General features: G+C 34.4%; 1 protein-coding gene and 1 long non-coding RNA gene across 4 annotated transcripts in view; one reads left to right on the top strand and one right to left on the bottom strand.

The window, feature by feature from the left end:
- Nucleotides 1-1,086: 1,086 nt before the first annotated feature.
- Nucleotides 1,087-2,335, top strand: LOC124212777 (uncharacterized). Its single transcript, XR_006881747.2, has 2 exons — nucleotides 1,087-1,267; nucleotides 1,428-2,335. It is a non-coding gene; the product is annotated as an uncharacterized lncRNA (long non-coding RNA).
- Nucleotides 2,336-2,367: 32 nt separating this feature from the next.
- Nucleotides 2,368-16,126, bottom strand: part of LOC124212774 (proton-coupled amino acid transporter-like protein pathetic) — a 36,726-nt gene continuing 22,967 nt past the window's right edge. For 2 of the 3 annotated variants that reach the window (XM_046613196.2, XM_046613194.2), the window contains exons 3-5: nucleotides 9,369-9,776; nucleotides 6,802-7,174; nucleotides 2,368-6,687 (exon numbers count right to left, since the gene is read on the bottom strand). In XM_046613196.2, the coding sequence (XP_046469152.1) occupies nucleotides 6,100-6,687; nucleotides 6,802-7,174; nucleotides 9,369-9,776 (1,369 nt within the window). In that variant the 3' untranslated portion in view covers nucleotides 2,368-6,099. Of the gene's footprint in view, nucleotides 6,688-6,801; nucleotides 7,175-9,368; nucleotides 9,777-12,714; nucleotides 12,936-16,126 lie in introns of those variants that run through there. The other variant, XM_046613197.2, reaches the window with a different exon arrangement.

Here is a 16,126-nt window from a genome sequence, read left to right as displayed (position 1 = left end):
CGTATAACTCGCCGATAACTGCACCGTGACGTGGCGTCTACCAGAGATTCATTTAAGATTATGCTATTCACATTTGATGTGCATCGTGTTTACTCGCTCGGAGAATACCTCGATACAATAAAAGGAGGATTGCAACGTCGTTTTTAGTGATGCAAAATAGTATGACCGAATGTAAAGATGGAATAAATTTTGATTATAAAATAATTTATGCCGAATGTGGTGTGTTTTTATGACTTATCAAAACTGTCGACGCAGCGCGGATACTAATTTGGTAAACAGAAAAGATTCGGGAAAAATATCTTTATAGCCAGAAGGCATCGACCGCTAATTGTGTCTTGACACGTGTGTATAAGATGATATAATACATGTTAGATCTGCAAAACTGTGTACCACACATCTACAAATTATATTACACTCCACATTATTGAAAAATGTGTGTCTATTCTTAGTTCAATGCGTGTTACAATTATTAGTATATAACTTCTAAGAGGAATGGGGACAAGGAAAAAGTGTATCTGTGGTCATTAGCTGTTTGCAATCCGACCACTTACCGGTCCCAATTTTGGTATAGCGTTACTATGACGTCAATTCGTAATCTGATAATGCTCAATTCCATTCACGATCTGCCGGCGTTTTAGAGGACAGCATAGATCTTGTTTATGCATGCACTTGAGGAGGACGCAAATAAAGAAATAAACAAATCCATTTAAGTTGTTTCGACAGACGAATAATTGCTTCATATGGTCGTTTGCTTTAACGAGTTATTCGTCCTTAGCGATTTACCTTATCTCTGATTCTCATGTATAATACTTTCTTATCTATAATAATCACTAAACATAATACATGATGATGCGGGTAAGCGCCGCAAGGCCCCTGATGCAACAGTGTACGCATTTTCGGTTGCACCGACGTATTGCCGGTTGTCATCGCGCAGGCGATTACGTAAAAACCTGCAACTTAGCTATATCTATTGTTATTCAGACGTTTTTTCGACGAAGCCTCGGTTACGCAAGTCGAACGGATCCGGTATTCGATACGACCCGCTTAATTCTATAGGTTCAAGCAAATGAGTAAACATTACGCAAGCGAACCCGGGACCGGCTTCAATTTTCCTCGATCGCAACTGCGATATGTTACTTATACCCCGATCGTAAACTCGCGGTTCTCATTGTAATTGTATTTATATTTACCGATCAGAAGTGATCCGTATGGAGGGGAAGAAGGAAATAATACTCGACCTACAATCGTTCCTTGTCAGAACTTCGAGGTCTTGACATTGAATATTAATTGTCCTAGTATATAAAAATAGCGATACCAATCACAGATTATCCTTCGACATTTCTATTCATTGAATGCTATTTGTGCATAAAATAATACGAAGTATCAGTTCTGATTTATATTTCTTATTATGTTTTTATTCCGTTCAGATACGCTAATTTCAAGTGCATTTTAACGACTTCAACCGGTAGCTGAAAACGAAGGAATTAGTTTTGGATTAGCGACGAGGCGAAAAGAACAAGGAGTGCAGCAGCAGTTGTTTACTGGAAATCAATCGATTATTTATTTAAATACAATATATAAGTATAATAATTAATAAAATAACCGTATACACAAAACAGGTATATATCTACATCTGTAAAAACACAACTATCTAAACATCAGGCATCGCCACTGCACGACGATATCATCTTGGAACACGTTAATTTTAACGAATATTAATCGAAGCGTAAAAGCGTTACAGGCAAAATGTTGGCTGTACGGCAGATCGAAATGAGCATTTTTTCAAAATTCTATTTCAATTACAGAATTCGGCCAATCTAATAAAGCAGTTCGAACGACGAACGATATACGATGGCAGTGTAGTTATTGTATTGTCTATATATCCAGCGTGAAGTGGTAAGTTATTAAGATCTACAAGTCCTTCGGCTAATGATAAAGAGGCTCTAGGCTATAAGTATGCGAATAATTGGAGGCATCGTCATTATTATGTATACATATATGTATATTATTCCGGCTCCCAAAATTGACATTCAACATGCATTAATCATATAATCATTCGGTGAATTTTGTTACGCGTGTATCAAGGTTTTAGAGTGTCTCTGTATAGCTTAAATTCTCCAGGAAATAAATTAAGCAGTGAAAATTGAAATAATAAATGTATTGTTACGACTATCATACATCAGTGCAGTGGCGTACCTTGCGGAACTTTGTCAATTTTCGTATTAATTTTTGCCTCTTTTTTTCCACTTCTCCTTTATCCTGCGAACAAGGCCGTTAACGTTCGATTTTTATACGCAAACAAACGGAGATCTGTAATAATTTATTTCTCCGAGACTTGTCTATGCAAAAATATACAACATACGTGTCTTCTTTCGTAACCTATAAACGTAGATTTTTATTTTATTAATTCTGTTTTTTTTTTTTTTTTTTTTTTTCTTTTTTTGTACGATTCTCACTAGGAAAATGCCAATACTTCAACGGTAACTTGTCACACGTTCAAGTTACACGCCAAGAAGGGCGTGTTTTATTTCTTAATTTTAGACAAACTTCGATCCGTAATATTTTTTTTTTTTTTTCGTTTCTTATGTATTACTTTTTGTTTGTTTGTTTTTTTCTTTCTTATTTTTTTCTCTCGTTTTTATTTCAAAAATCTACTTTCAGAAGGCACGCTGCCCAACTATCACGTCAGCGTTTTTACGGAGGAAAGAAAAAAAATACATCGCAAAGCCTCGAAACGCTGTTTGTTTTTTTTTTTTTTTTTTTTTTTTTTTTTTACGGTTTGTACATTACATTTGTATATAAGTATATCTATTTATGTATACAAGGAACAACAACGATTTCAGGAGTAACAAAATTTCATGCGTTTTCTTTTTTCCTCGCAATAATCTGGCTTTTCTGTCATATATTACGCGTGTGCGACGTGATTTTTTTTCTTGTTATTGTTTGTTTTTTTTTTTTTTTCAATTTTCGTTATGGAGGCGAAATTGTACATCTTTTCTCTATCTATATAGTCAAGGCACGAATAAAAAATAATTACGAAATCTCTAAACTAATACTCGTTCAATAGCTATTTCTCTATTATGATTATTACTTTCTTTTACTTTTCTTATTTCTTCAGATCGAACGTTGTTTTTTTTTTTTTTTTTTTTTTTTTTTTTTTTTTTTTTTTTTTTCTTATACCAAAGTTTAAAGCAAGTTTTTGGATGTATGAATTTTACCTCTCGTTTAGTTTTCTGCGCAATTGTAATAATATTTTGCATCTTATCGCGAAAATGTTTTCCAGCTTCAGAATATGGGATGTAGATATAAACAATTTAACTAAACAATACTACAATGATACACGTGTTTGAATACCGAAGAGATTGTGTAAAACGATGTAAGAATGATAGTAGGGGGAAAAAAATGCAGAAAAAAATTTCATACACGGATGACATCCTCGGCAAACGACGCGACATATTATAATAATAATTAATACTTTTTCTATGCTGTGTATAGATGTAATCTACGATAATCATGTCCCGTGCACGAGTTTCGATCGTCGCTGTCCTAATTTTCGTTATAGGAAAACAAAAGAAAAAGAAAGACAGCGAACTTCCGAAACTGATGATGATATAGCTATGAATTAATAATCTAATTAAATATTCAAACGTTCTGTGTCCTATCGACTTATGAAAAAAAAATATATATATATATATGTGTGTGTGTATTCATATATATATTTATATCTAAACCTAATATACAGTGCTAATCTAGAAGCAAATATAGTCTTTTCGGCTAACGAAATTCCCCTGCGTATACGAAAAAAAAAAACGCTGCAGAAAGTGTGCTCGTTGTTATATGTTAATACCGAAAATATTTATACTCTTACGAAAGTTCGACCGATCGAAGGTTATTAGGTATCATCGTGTGATATAATTTTGTAAAATATCTACAGACGTCGCCAAGTCGTCGGTCAGGGAATTCGTTAGCTTTACTCTCTAGTTTCTAGTTCGATTCCTTCGCGTGAGTTCGTCAATTGTTGTCGCGTTGACATTAATATTCGTACTTGTTTTATTTTTGGCCATATTTCAAAAATAAATAAGGTAAATGTGAAATATTAACGAATTATCACGCGATAAAATGCAAACGGGGAAACCATAGCATAGACAGAAAGGTATATTTTTACGTGTGTAAAAAGAATGAACTTAAATGAATTTGCCACAGGGTTGTGGAACAGCTCCCGCTCCGCCCTGCAGCCAATCACAGAGGGGCCTTAGGGTTTGCCTTGACGCGCTGAGCCCTTTTTCGTGCCAAGTTCAGGGTCCCCCGATCGTTTAATACGAGCATAAAATCGGTAGAAAGTGAAACCGGGTGGCCGCGAACGAGTCATGAGAAAATTGCCCAGGTAGTAAGCTAACTAAAACTTAGCTACTACAATTTCATGTCTACGCTTCGTACAAGGCAAGATCGCTTCTAGTCTAAAAGAAAATGTATATACTTATACACTTACAAATATGCGCACGCATACGCATATATGTATACAATGTCAAGATGCATCATTCATTCGCGTATATGTATAAGAGCACGTATATATATGTACAAAAAGAGAACAATTATATATAAGGCCCCGAACGGCGGCGCCATGAATTTTTATATGTTACTTTTTATTTTCATTTGCTTTCATTAATCATCGGTTTGAGATTCCGGTCAATTTCTATGGAATATATATATATATTATATACTTTACGTGAATCTTTTCTTCGCAGATAATTTTTTTTTTTTTTTCTCTCACTCTCCCTTTCTCTGTCTATTCAAAGTACATCATTTCTGTATATACCTAATATAATATAGTATATAATATATCTCTTTTGAATATATCATCTATTACCAAGGAAAAACCACGGACGTATACGTTTCTGTAATATTGTCTTGTTTTCTTTGTATATTTTTTGTTTTTTCTTCCTTCAATGAATAACCGAATATTTATTTCATTGTGATGAAATTTTTTTTGGAAAAAAGCAAAAATAAAGATAAACTACGTATCAAAATTCGCAAATCTATCTTTAATCTCTTTCTGTTGATCTTTTTTTTTTAAGTATTTGACTTGAGACCCTCACATCTGTATTTTTTACCAGCGGTAGCCGTTATTTTTTTTTTTTTTTTTTACTGTATATTTCTCCACTGACTTATTTTTCACTTCGGGAAGAATTTGCAAAGGCTAAAGGTCTTGATTTTTTTTTTTTTCTCTTATTGTCCTCCTTCTATCCTCTAATCCGTGTATCATACTTGCATGCACGTATCGTTGCTTTGCGTAATTGCAACTATTGTTTAACGACGGTTTTATCAATTCTGCTTCCGTTTGCCTCAGCAAACATCAATCGTAAAAAGATTCACGTGTATCTTCGCGCTCTATGTCTTACTATCTCTCTCTCTCTCCCTCTCTTTCTTTCTCTCTTTCTCTCTTTCTCGTATGCAATTTATCGTGTACGCAACAAAGAATGTAAGTATATGTATACTCTCTCTCTCTCTATATATATATATATATATAGTATATAAGAATCACGTGGTTTTAATAAGTTAGCATGCAAAGTGAAAAAAAAAGCGCACTGTATAGTGAAAATAGGAATCCAAATTGGTTATAAAGAAAATAATAATACTCTCGAGGCAAAAAACTGTACTCCATAAAAACGTATCAAAAAGCAAAATGAAACAAAAATGATACGTTTCTAGTATTCTAATGATTAGCGACAGGTGGAGCTTGGTGTGTTGTATACTTTTCGCTTCTTGGTACAATGATGTTTTATGTGTGTGTGCGTATGTGTGTAGATATGGGTGGTTAAACGACAAAGAGAGAGAATTGATGCGCTTGTGTTTTTAGTCTGTCTTCGTATTTCATTTATTAAGCAATACCCGGGCACCGCGGTGCCGTTCCATATTATAGACGCCGCTTGACCAATTAATCCGTGGGGTGCAGGGATCGGCCCGCGGCACCGCGAATTTAACATTCTCGAGGTAAGTTTGTCGAGAAAAGAAAAAACCGAATCAATTAATCCTGAGCTCTACCTCGAAGCGACCTTGATAACCGATGTAAAAATCAGCTAGTTTCCATTACCCTTTTACCTATTTAGCATTTACTATGTCTTTTACACTGACGTATGTACCGGTAACAAAACCAAGTACACCAAAGGCAATGATAGCGATGTTCTTCCATAACCGCCATTTGAATCTTCCAAGCCCGTTATCGGCCTCCCATACAGTGACCAGTTCGATTACGGATGGAAACATGAGACCGAGGGTTGACAAGCATACGGCACCGACTAGGGATATGAAGGGTCCCAAATTTGGTATCAATATGGCGACGACTACGGTGAAAATAACTAGGGAAATTCGCAGGCAGTATTCTGCGGTCAATTTCCTAGCTCCGAAACGGTGCTTGATATTTTTCCATATTATCTCAACGGGCACGTAAAACTGAAGACCGTAGGTGAAGAATATCGCAATAGCGATCATGATCTTCACAGAATCGGCGAGAATCGTGTCCGGCAGGTTTAGCGTTACTGTGGCTGCGGTTTCTGATCCGAAGGCACGATAACCGAAGAAACCGACGACTGCGTAGAGCAGAACAACGAAGAACATCCCGATGTTCAATACGCCCGGACATCCGATGAAGTGGTTAGGGGTTTTCATGTTGTTCTCAAGGGGCATAACCTGGAATGGAAGAAACATTTTATTTAGATATATTTTTTACTTCTGATTGATTGAAATATACATTATTTTTAATTCTTTTTCTTATCAATTTTACGTAAATGCGTTTATACTTACAACACCGATGCCTTCCAATGCGAAAATAGCAGTACCGAAGAACATGGGTAGTTCGCCCCAAGGTGCGAATAACGGGAGATCACCAACTGGCTCAGGGGCTTTGAATATGTAATAAAACGTAATTGCCAAACCAGAGGCGATTAGAATATTGGCCAGCATGGAGAACGGTGCTAACCATTTCAAGTTCCTGATAAGGGAGAAGACTATCAGTAGCGGCAAAAGGGCTGCTATGTATAGCCTTATATCAGACGGATCATTTGGTGCTCTACCCATTTGGACGTCCATGACCTTTCGAACGTTTTCACCAATAAACACTAGGTACACGCAACAACATCCGATCAGGTCTATAACCAAAAACGTGTTGATCGTCGCTCTGTAACAAACAGAAACCGAAAAATGATTAGAATATATTCGCCATCAACGTAAACATGCACGATATACATATAGTATGATATAATGCAATTGTAAACAGTAGGCGTTGCACACTTGGCCGCAGTGATTTTGATGAGACGGCTCATTTTTCGACGAATCGCTAACGTTGGCAATGCCGAATCAACTCGCAGCGCCACCGCCGGTCGGCCGGGGAACAAACTCAATTTTTGTAATCGTAACATAACATTATCACCGCGCCCAAGTGTACCTATAGGAATTGTGCGGATGTAAACCATTCTTGCGAATTCCATGGCCAATAATGAAATTCACTCAACTTCGGTGTGGCCGACTATAAAAAAACCCAACTTTGCCGGGACGATTATAATCCAAATAACTCTACGAACCCCGATGATAAAACAGTCAACTCCTGTGCATAAGTATAGAAGATAATTGTTTTATCATCGGGGTCCGTGGAGTTACTTGGATTATAATCGTCCCGCCAAAGTTAGGTCTTATACCTATAACACCGGCACACAAAAAAAATTGAGTAGAATGTGCATTTGACCGGACCTACCTACGGGTACGTATTTTGGTCCGCTGAATCCGAATTCGAGGTCAGTTTGACCCCTACACCCCCAAAATTTCGAGAAAACTTCGAAAAACCGTAAAAATGATGAAAATCGGCAGTTTTAATGATAAAAAAAATTTTTTGGAACTAAACTAAGCGTGATTTTCATGTATTTCGATCTGCTGAATATGAATCGAAACTTTATTGAGACCAAGAGCCATTTCAAATGTAAAAAAATCACACAAACCCTCTAAAATTCCGAAAAAATATAGTTTTCATGATAAAAAAACTTTTTCTGGTCCAATTCAGATAAAATTTTATATCTTTTCATGTCTTCAATTCGCATCTTAATTTTTTTAGTCTATTCACCCTCTAAAGCTGGAAAAATTCGAAAAAATTGTAAAAATTACCATTCATAACAGAAAAAAAATTGATTGAACATGATTTAATGCCTAAAATAAATACTCTATAACGTTGATATATCTAATAACTAGAAATCTGTGAAATACACAAGACATAAAAAGATAGAAAGAAATGATCATTTAAAAATTAAATTATTAAATTATTAAATTAATGATCATTTCTTTCTATCTTTTTAAATAATTTAAAAATTAAAAATTATTAAATTATTAAATTAATGATCATTTCTTTCTATCTTTTTATGTCTTGTGTATTTCACAGATTTCTAGTTATGAGATATATCAACGTTATAGAGTATTTATTTTAGGCATTAAATCATGTTCAATCAATTTTTTTTCTGTTATGAATGGTAATTTTTACAATTTTTTCGAATTTTTCCAGCTTTAGAGGGTGAATAGACTAAAAAAATTAAGATGCGAATTGAAGACATGAAAAGATATAAAATTTTATCTGAATTGGACCAGAAAAAGTTTTTTTATCATGAAAACTATATTTTTTCGGAATTTTAGAGGGTTTGTGTGATTTTTTTACATTTGAAATGGCTCTTGGTCTCAATAAAGTTTCGATTCATATTCAGCAGATCGAAATACATGAAAATCACGCTTAGTTTAGTTCCAAAAAATTTTTTTTATCATTAAAACTGCCGATTTTCATCATTTTTACGGTTTTTCGAAGTTTTCTCGAAATTTTGGGGGTGTAGGGGTCAAACTGACCTCGAATTCGGATTCAGCGGACCAAAATACGTACCCGTAGGTAGGTCCGGTCAAATGCACATTCTACTCAATTTTTTTTGTGTGCCGGTGTAATCAGCCTCTCCAAAGTTGAGCGAATTTTATCAGGGGCCACCGAATTGAGCCTATGGATCAAATAACGGCTTATATCGACTTAAGTTTTCACGGGAAAAGGGGAAGTAAGGATTCAACTGTCGGTAATTCAGCGGGGTGCGCGCACCGCTTGTGTGGTCACTGCAGCATTAAATGTTGACGGAAACATCCAGAATTCACAGGGTACATATGTTAAGATCACACACTTTTTGACCCATAGGCTCAATTGTAAACAGCAATATTTGAATTTGCTTGTGAAGACTTCGACCAAGCGACGCAGTAATGTTACGCGTATTCTACAATACAGCTTGAATCGATCCAACTCGGACGACAGTAATGATCCTAGGGTAAAATTGAAAACTGGATGATAAGTTAAAACTCACTTGGCAAGTCTCGCGTATTTTTGAACGGGTTCAGGTCCGGCGAAGAACGCGGCTTCGGCAACTTCGGCAAAGCCGAGACTCGGTGTTTGAGTCCGCCTGCAAAGAGCGTGGGCACATTTAACCAGAATGTGAACACAGTAGGTACAGATGGCGCCGATAAAGAAGACTGCGACAAGACCAAAGCCGAGACCGGCGTGTTTGAAAGCCATGGGCATCGAAAGGATCCCCGTGCCCAAGCTACCCTTGAGCAGATGGATGAGGGTGTCCATGTCGGAAGTTGGGTGAGCCAGCTTCCGGTGCTCGAACGGATCGTAGAGGGCCGCCTCCTCGTCGTCGGGACGCTCGACGAGAGGGAGGGTCGACCCGTTGCTGACGGTGATTGGAACGTCATTTTTCTCACATTTGTATCTGTAAAACCATTCGAGTAAGAATGCGCTCTTTTCATTTTTTCTTCTATCGTAATTCTTTTATATCTCTTATGATGTATACATACGCATTTAAACACGGGCTTTTTTCATACTCGTATCACTGTCTGTTTGTTTTTATTAATGCAGGCCGTATATAATATTTCTTTTCTACTTATTGCTCTGTCACTTTCTACGCTGAATGACATCAAAATAAATATAAAATGGGTACCTATGTGTTGCATAATTGTGTGAATTTGATGTATCGTGATATTGATTCGTGTTACGAGTGGTAAAATTATGTGGTGATGTTGCGGGTTCGATATGTTTTGTTGTTTTCTTTTTTTTTTTTTAGTTTTACTGTGCATAAGCAAACAAAGAATGCATGAGGAAATTTTATAATGCAACCCTTCTCGACGAGACAAAATAATATTATTATATACTATACGTAAATTATAACGTATATAACGTATAGGTATAACAATTAGTGTTGGTGGACATCGATGACTTCAGCGGCATGTTAATCCGGGATGTTATTATTTTATTAATCATCATTAGTTTCCAACAAAAATATGCTATCTGTAAATTGACGATAAAAAAGTAATGCGAGAAATTAAAAACAATGTCAAGCGGCAAAAAATATATGTATGTATGTGTGATGCTAAAATTTCAGACTACAAAGGCGAAGGAAACCTAAGACGTTACGTATTAGGTGTTTGATAATTTAATTTTATAATCGACGGGGAAACTCGAGACGCGTGTGAAAGTGTTGTTATTGTTATATGTGTAAGTTAAGGATAAGTTTTATAGATTACGGTCAGGGTGTAAGCCTGTATTACACAGCCCACTTAAGTGTACTTTTCTTTTCTCCTTCATACGCGAAAGCCATTAAATTCAATTTAGCATGAACGAATAATGCATGTTGCAAAATGATAACGAACAAGAGGCAATATTGCAGGCAATGTGGTACAACAGGCAAAATTATTACATTATATGATATTGAAATGTATTCGAAAAGCAATAAATTACAAATAATATCAATAATAACAGTAATAATGATGACGTTAGTTTTGTTTACAATGAATAAAAAAAAAAAAAAAATTAAAAACTATCAGGTAAGAAAATGAACCTCGTGCAATGTTACAGATGTTAAGTATATGTATGTAATAACAGTAGTTACTTACAATTCAATGTATATAACATATAATATATACGTGTATTGTACATCGTGAATTATATCGTGTAATTTATCCCTGACGTATAATTGTATTAATATTTATATAGTGTATGCATACAATATGTAATTATGTACAAACTATCGCGGTTGCATCGAGCCGTGTAATACTGCAGGCATACCTATTGAACGTAAATAAGTATATAATAATAATTATAATAATAATAATAATAACAACAACAACAACAACAATATGAAAAGTGTACATAGTACAGTAGATATATAGAGTCAGTTCTGCGTACAGATTCCGATACCGACATATTATCGACATTACTGACCGCTTCACAGGTCAGATACAAGCCATTTTTTCGGATGAGGGTGATCCCCACTCTGATCGACTTTATCGATCATCGGAAAAATATCTTCCGCTTTGCGCTCTACGTTACCATAGTATCGATTATCGGGAAAAAATAGTTTGTATCTGAACTATTCAGCGGCTAAAAATATCGGTAAGGTGTCGGTATAGGGATCTGTACACAGAACCGACCCTATATAATTACTTAGTACACAGAGGAGGGCTTGCCCTACAAATATTTAAATAAACAGAATTATTGGTGTTATCCAATACGCCTTATTCACTACAGGTATGATTGAATATATAACTTGCGTGCTGAAAATCTCAACAAGTTGTACGTGTTGTTGTTCAATTTGTATATATTGAAATTATAAAATTCCTCAATAAACATTCGTGCGCGTTCACCGATGCCCAATGTATTGTGTGTGTGTGTGTGTATGTATTTAAAGTATACAAAATGTGTTTTCCTGTATTTATTTATGCATTTCTTTGACTTTCTTCGATTGGGGTTTGTTTTTTCAATTTTCTATTTTCGTCTTTCAAAATTACTGAAAATTTATTGTTTACATGTATATTACATTGCAAAGAGTGCAGCAGTTTCACATGTATGTATATATACATATATATTGTTGCAACGTGATTGGGTTTGCATCGATCGCGTTTGTAAAACATTTTTTGTTGACATTTTTTCACCTTACAGATAAAACAAAAGAAGAAAAGGAAAAAAACTTCGTACACATCGATTGCTCTTTTTTTCCGCTTGTTATGAAAATCTGCTGGTTAATTTAACGTTTGGCACATCGAATGCAGCCATGCAAATAATTTGCAAAAATGCAGGTTTTTTGACTCGCGACACGATCGGTGCAAATTCGTTATTGTACGCTCGTCGGTGACAAACTAAAAATCTCCGTATTCGCGCCAGTCCGTAATTGGTTGAATGGAAAGAAAAATAAAAATAAAAATTTGAAATGTCATACCGAAATTACAGAATTTACAGAAAAGAGAAATTGTTTATAATATCGAGTTGAAAGATTATTCAGCGATCGTAAAGAAAATATGTAAAGAAAGAAGATTAGAGAGAGAGAAAGAAAAGTGGTATAATTAATAACTTGCCACCGCAAAATATATATATATATATATATATACTGAAAATTCTGACGACTCCGCATATAATAAACAACAATGATATTAGTTATTATAACTTTTACAGTAAGATTCGTTGCTGAACCATATATAATGAAATAAATATTTAAAAAATTTTCACCCCTTTCGTTTTGTTTCATCATCGTCAATCAAACCGATTGCGGTTGCTTTCGTTAATTTCCGGACTCTTCGTCCCCGTAACAAAAATGCATGGCAGGATATAAAATGTTAAATTTATAGATCGTAAAGTTAGGTAGGTTGTGTAGGTACCCGTTGGTGCGGTAGGTAGTTTCTCTCCTTAGGTGTGGAGCTTTCTTTCAAGAAAGCTCTTGAAAGAGTTCTTGCGTGTCGTTTACGTGCATGTCACAGACAGACGTGCGTATACGTCTGGACACGCGTGTGACGCCTAAAGGCATGGGGTAGCCGCAACCACCGCACTGCATCACCGACGCCCAGCGCCACGACGCAGTACGACGACTAACAAGCCGTTTATCAAAACATTGCGCTTGACAAAAAGAGGGTTATCACAGATTTTAAACATATATATACATATATATATACATAGGTATATATATATATATATATATCACAAATATATATATATACACATACACACATATACCGGGACAAAATCTTGAAAGTTGAAAATCACCGCGCATGCGCCAAATAATTCAATCTCATTGGTCGGCGAAATCTTCGCGCAACGATATTCTTGTCCGCGATGCAGGCGGGCCAACCTACGCAAAATGTCTACGTTTGAATTCTCAAAGAGCGTAAGCGTTGAATTCCGACCGGTCTTTGAAGAACCAACTTTCCGACCCGACAACAAATCCTTCCCAAACCATTCCGAGTCACTGCCTCAATTATTTGAGATTCTAACCTCGAAAATTCGTATCAACTACACCGCCGCCAGAAACGGTTCGACAGCTGAAAACCCGGGATGGCAAACCTGCGCGAACAGCCGATAAAACTCGCGCACGCGCAGTTGATTTTCAACTTTCAAGAGATTGTCCCGTTATATGCATATATCTAGGACAATTATCATATGATTAATGCAATATTCAATCACGCTCGATCCACATCGTGATCTATATTCATATAATATATGTATATTTATTAATATAGAGATGTCGTATTTAACATATGCAATAACAAAAATTTGATAAGAGAGAGGAAAAAAAAGCCGAAAAAGGAATTAAAAAAAAAAAAAAAAGAAACGAAAATCGAATAATTCAGACATCAAAAAAAACATTTGACTCTACTCTTTTCAACAAAAAATTTATTTTATGCGCTTACTTTTTGTAATTTTTTTTTTTGTTTGTTTTTTTCTTTTTTTTTCACTGGACACTTAAACGTTCGTTTGATTTTGATATTTGTCTTTTATCACAGCTCGGTATGTTTCGTTCCGATTGTTCGTATATGTATAATTTGGATACGAGAAGATATAATTGCGAGAAAGATAGGGCGAGTAACAATATTTGTGCGGCACTTGGACGCGCGGTTTCGGGTTCTAATATCTCAGAGTGCACTTCACACAGCCTGAATCTATACATATACCGGACTCTATTCGCATGTCTGGAATCATATAAATGCACATATTATACAGTAAAGACAAGATGTTTATATCGATTATAGTTGGAAATTTCAACAATTGGAGAAAGATACGGTAAAAAAAAAAAAAAAAAAAAATATATAAAAATTGACATAAAAAAAAAAAAAAAAAAAAAAACCAATAACAACGATAATAAAATAGTAGTATAGAAAATATGTAGATAATTTCGTTCGCATACTGCATGATATTTATACATGTATATATACACGTAAATAAATACACATGTAAAATAATTTTACTGCAGATTATACAGTACGGTGTGTGTTTTCAACGAATCAATCAACGCATTTTGTTGTTTTTCTTTTACACGTTTCCGGTCGCATAAATTCGCCTCAAAAAATAAATATTTCAAATTGAATTAAATCAATATGAATCAGCAATTAACCCGAAATAACGGAAATCCATATACATGTACCATTACATGTAATCTCATCGGAACGTTCGTAAATCTCAACCGACGATAATATTTATACATACATAATTTATTATACATATAATAAATTTATCGTGTACAACCGGTATTATAGTATATATCTGAAAATTCCTGTCTATTCTTTGTATAACAAGTGTGCGAGTGTGTGTGAGTGGATTGATTTTCAGAGTATAATTCTCAATAAAATTTTTTCGAAACTGAATTAATTATATTATGTACGTGTGGTACCACATTAACGAAGGATATGTGATACCTAATATACAATACCTAATTAAACGTAACAATGACTATAACAATTATTACTATCACTATAATTGTTGTTCTTGTTGTTTTTGTTTTTTAACGTTGTGTGAATCGATATACGTATAAGTATATTTAATAAATTGTATAATATTTTGTTAATAAATATGTATAGGCATGGGAATGATTGGCGGACAACGATATGTTGTTATATGTAAAATAACGTACAATGACGGACACGGGGAAAAATAAAAAGGAAACAAAACGGATAGAAAAAAAAAAAAAAAAAAATATGTCAAAAACAAAACGAGAAGACCATCGTTATTGCCAAAGCATGTGTGTGGTGTATTAAGTATTTATATAATCACGTACGTATACGTAGATAATATTCAATGTAATGTAATGGTATGATATTATAATATAGCTGCAGCGTTCATGATTATAACGCGAAATAAGCCAATCAAAAAAAAAAAAAAGAATTCAGCCTTATACATATATTACAAATTACATTATAATTGTGCAGATATGATTTGAGGTAGGAAGTTATTTTCTATTTTTTGATTTTTTAATTCATCTACTTGCAACTACGATATATATATAAATATATATGTATATATAAGCTTGTAATTTTTGCGAATAATGAAGAATGTGAAATATGTTGATAGAAATGCGACGGTAAAAAAAAAAAATAAAAAAATTAAAATTATGAATATTATTAATTCGGCGAATGCATGCGCCCGGAGCATACAAAAGGCATAAACGATTCGTCTCGATGATGGTTAAAAAATTAATTGAAAAAGATATTGTCAAAACTGCAAATAACTCGACTCTCCGATCTGAATAAAAATCAACGAAGGAGACAAAACGTTTTCGAGAAAACCCGCATCGAGGGTAATCGAAATATTATTGCCGCTTTTTCCACAATATCAATTCCTTGAACACAACGCCATACATGAATACACATATACGTAAGTATATGTATATAAATATTATAATAAGCCATATAAATCATACAGTATGCGCGATTAGATCGTGTGTAATGATATGAATGAAAAAATTAATAATAATAATAATAATGATGATAACTACGGTGATATAAATGCGTGTATAATAAATATATGAAACAATGATTATGAGTATGTATAATTACGCATTATAATATATATCTATGTCTAATATGCAAAGGAATGCGTTTATTTTTCTCGAATGAATTGATTTTAAGCAATCATTTTTTTGCGATTAAATAAACAAACAAACGAATGAAAAATTAACCAAACAATACGACGCGAATGCACAATATATATGATCCTCTGGGTATGAATTTACGTTTCTTCGATGTATTCTCACCAAAATAACGTTTCAGTGATTTGAAAAACTACACAGTGTATATTACTATC

Source organism: Neodiprion pinetum, chromosome 2, assembly GCF_021155775.2.
Source record: "Neodiprion pinetum isolate iyNeoPine1 chromosome 2, iyNeoPine1.2, whole genome shotgun sequence".
NCBI classification, from domain to species: Eukaryota; Metazoa; Arthropoda; class Insecta; order Hymenoptera; family Diprionidae; genus Neodiprion; species Neodiprion pinetum.
The sequence above is the reverse complement of the archived record's forward strand: the minus strand, read 5'-3'. Positions and strand labels throughout refer to the sequence as shown.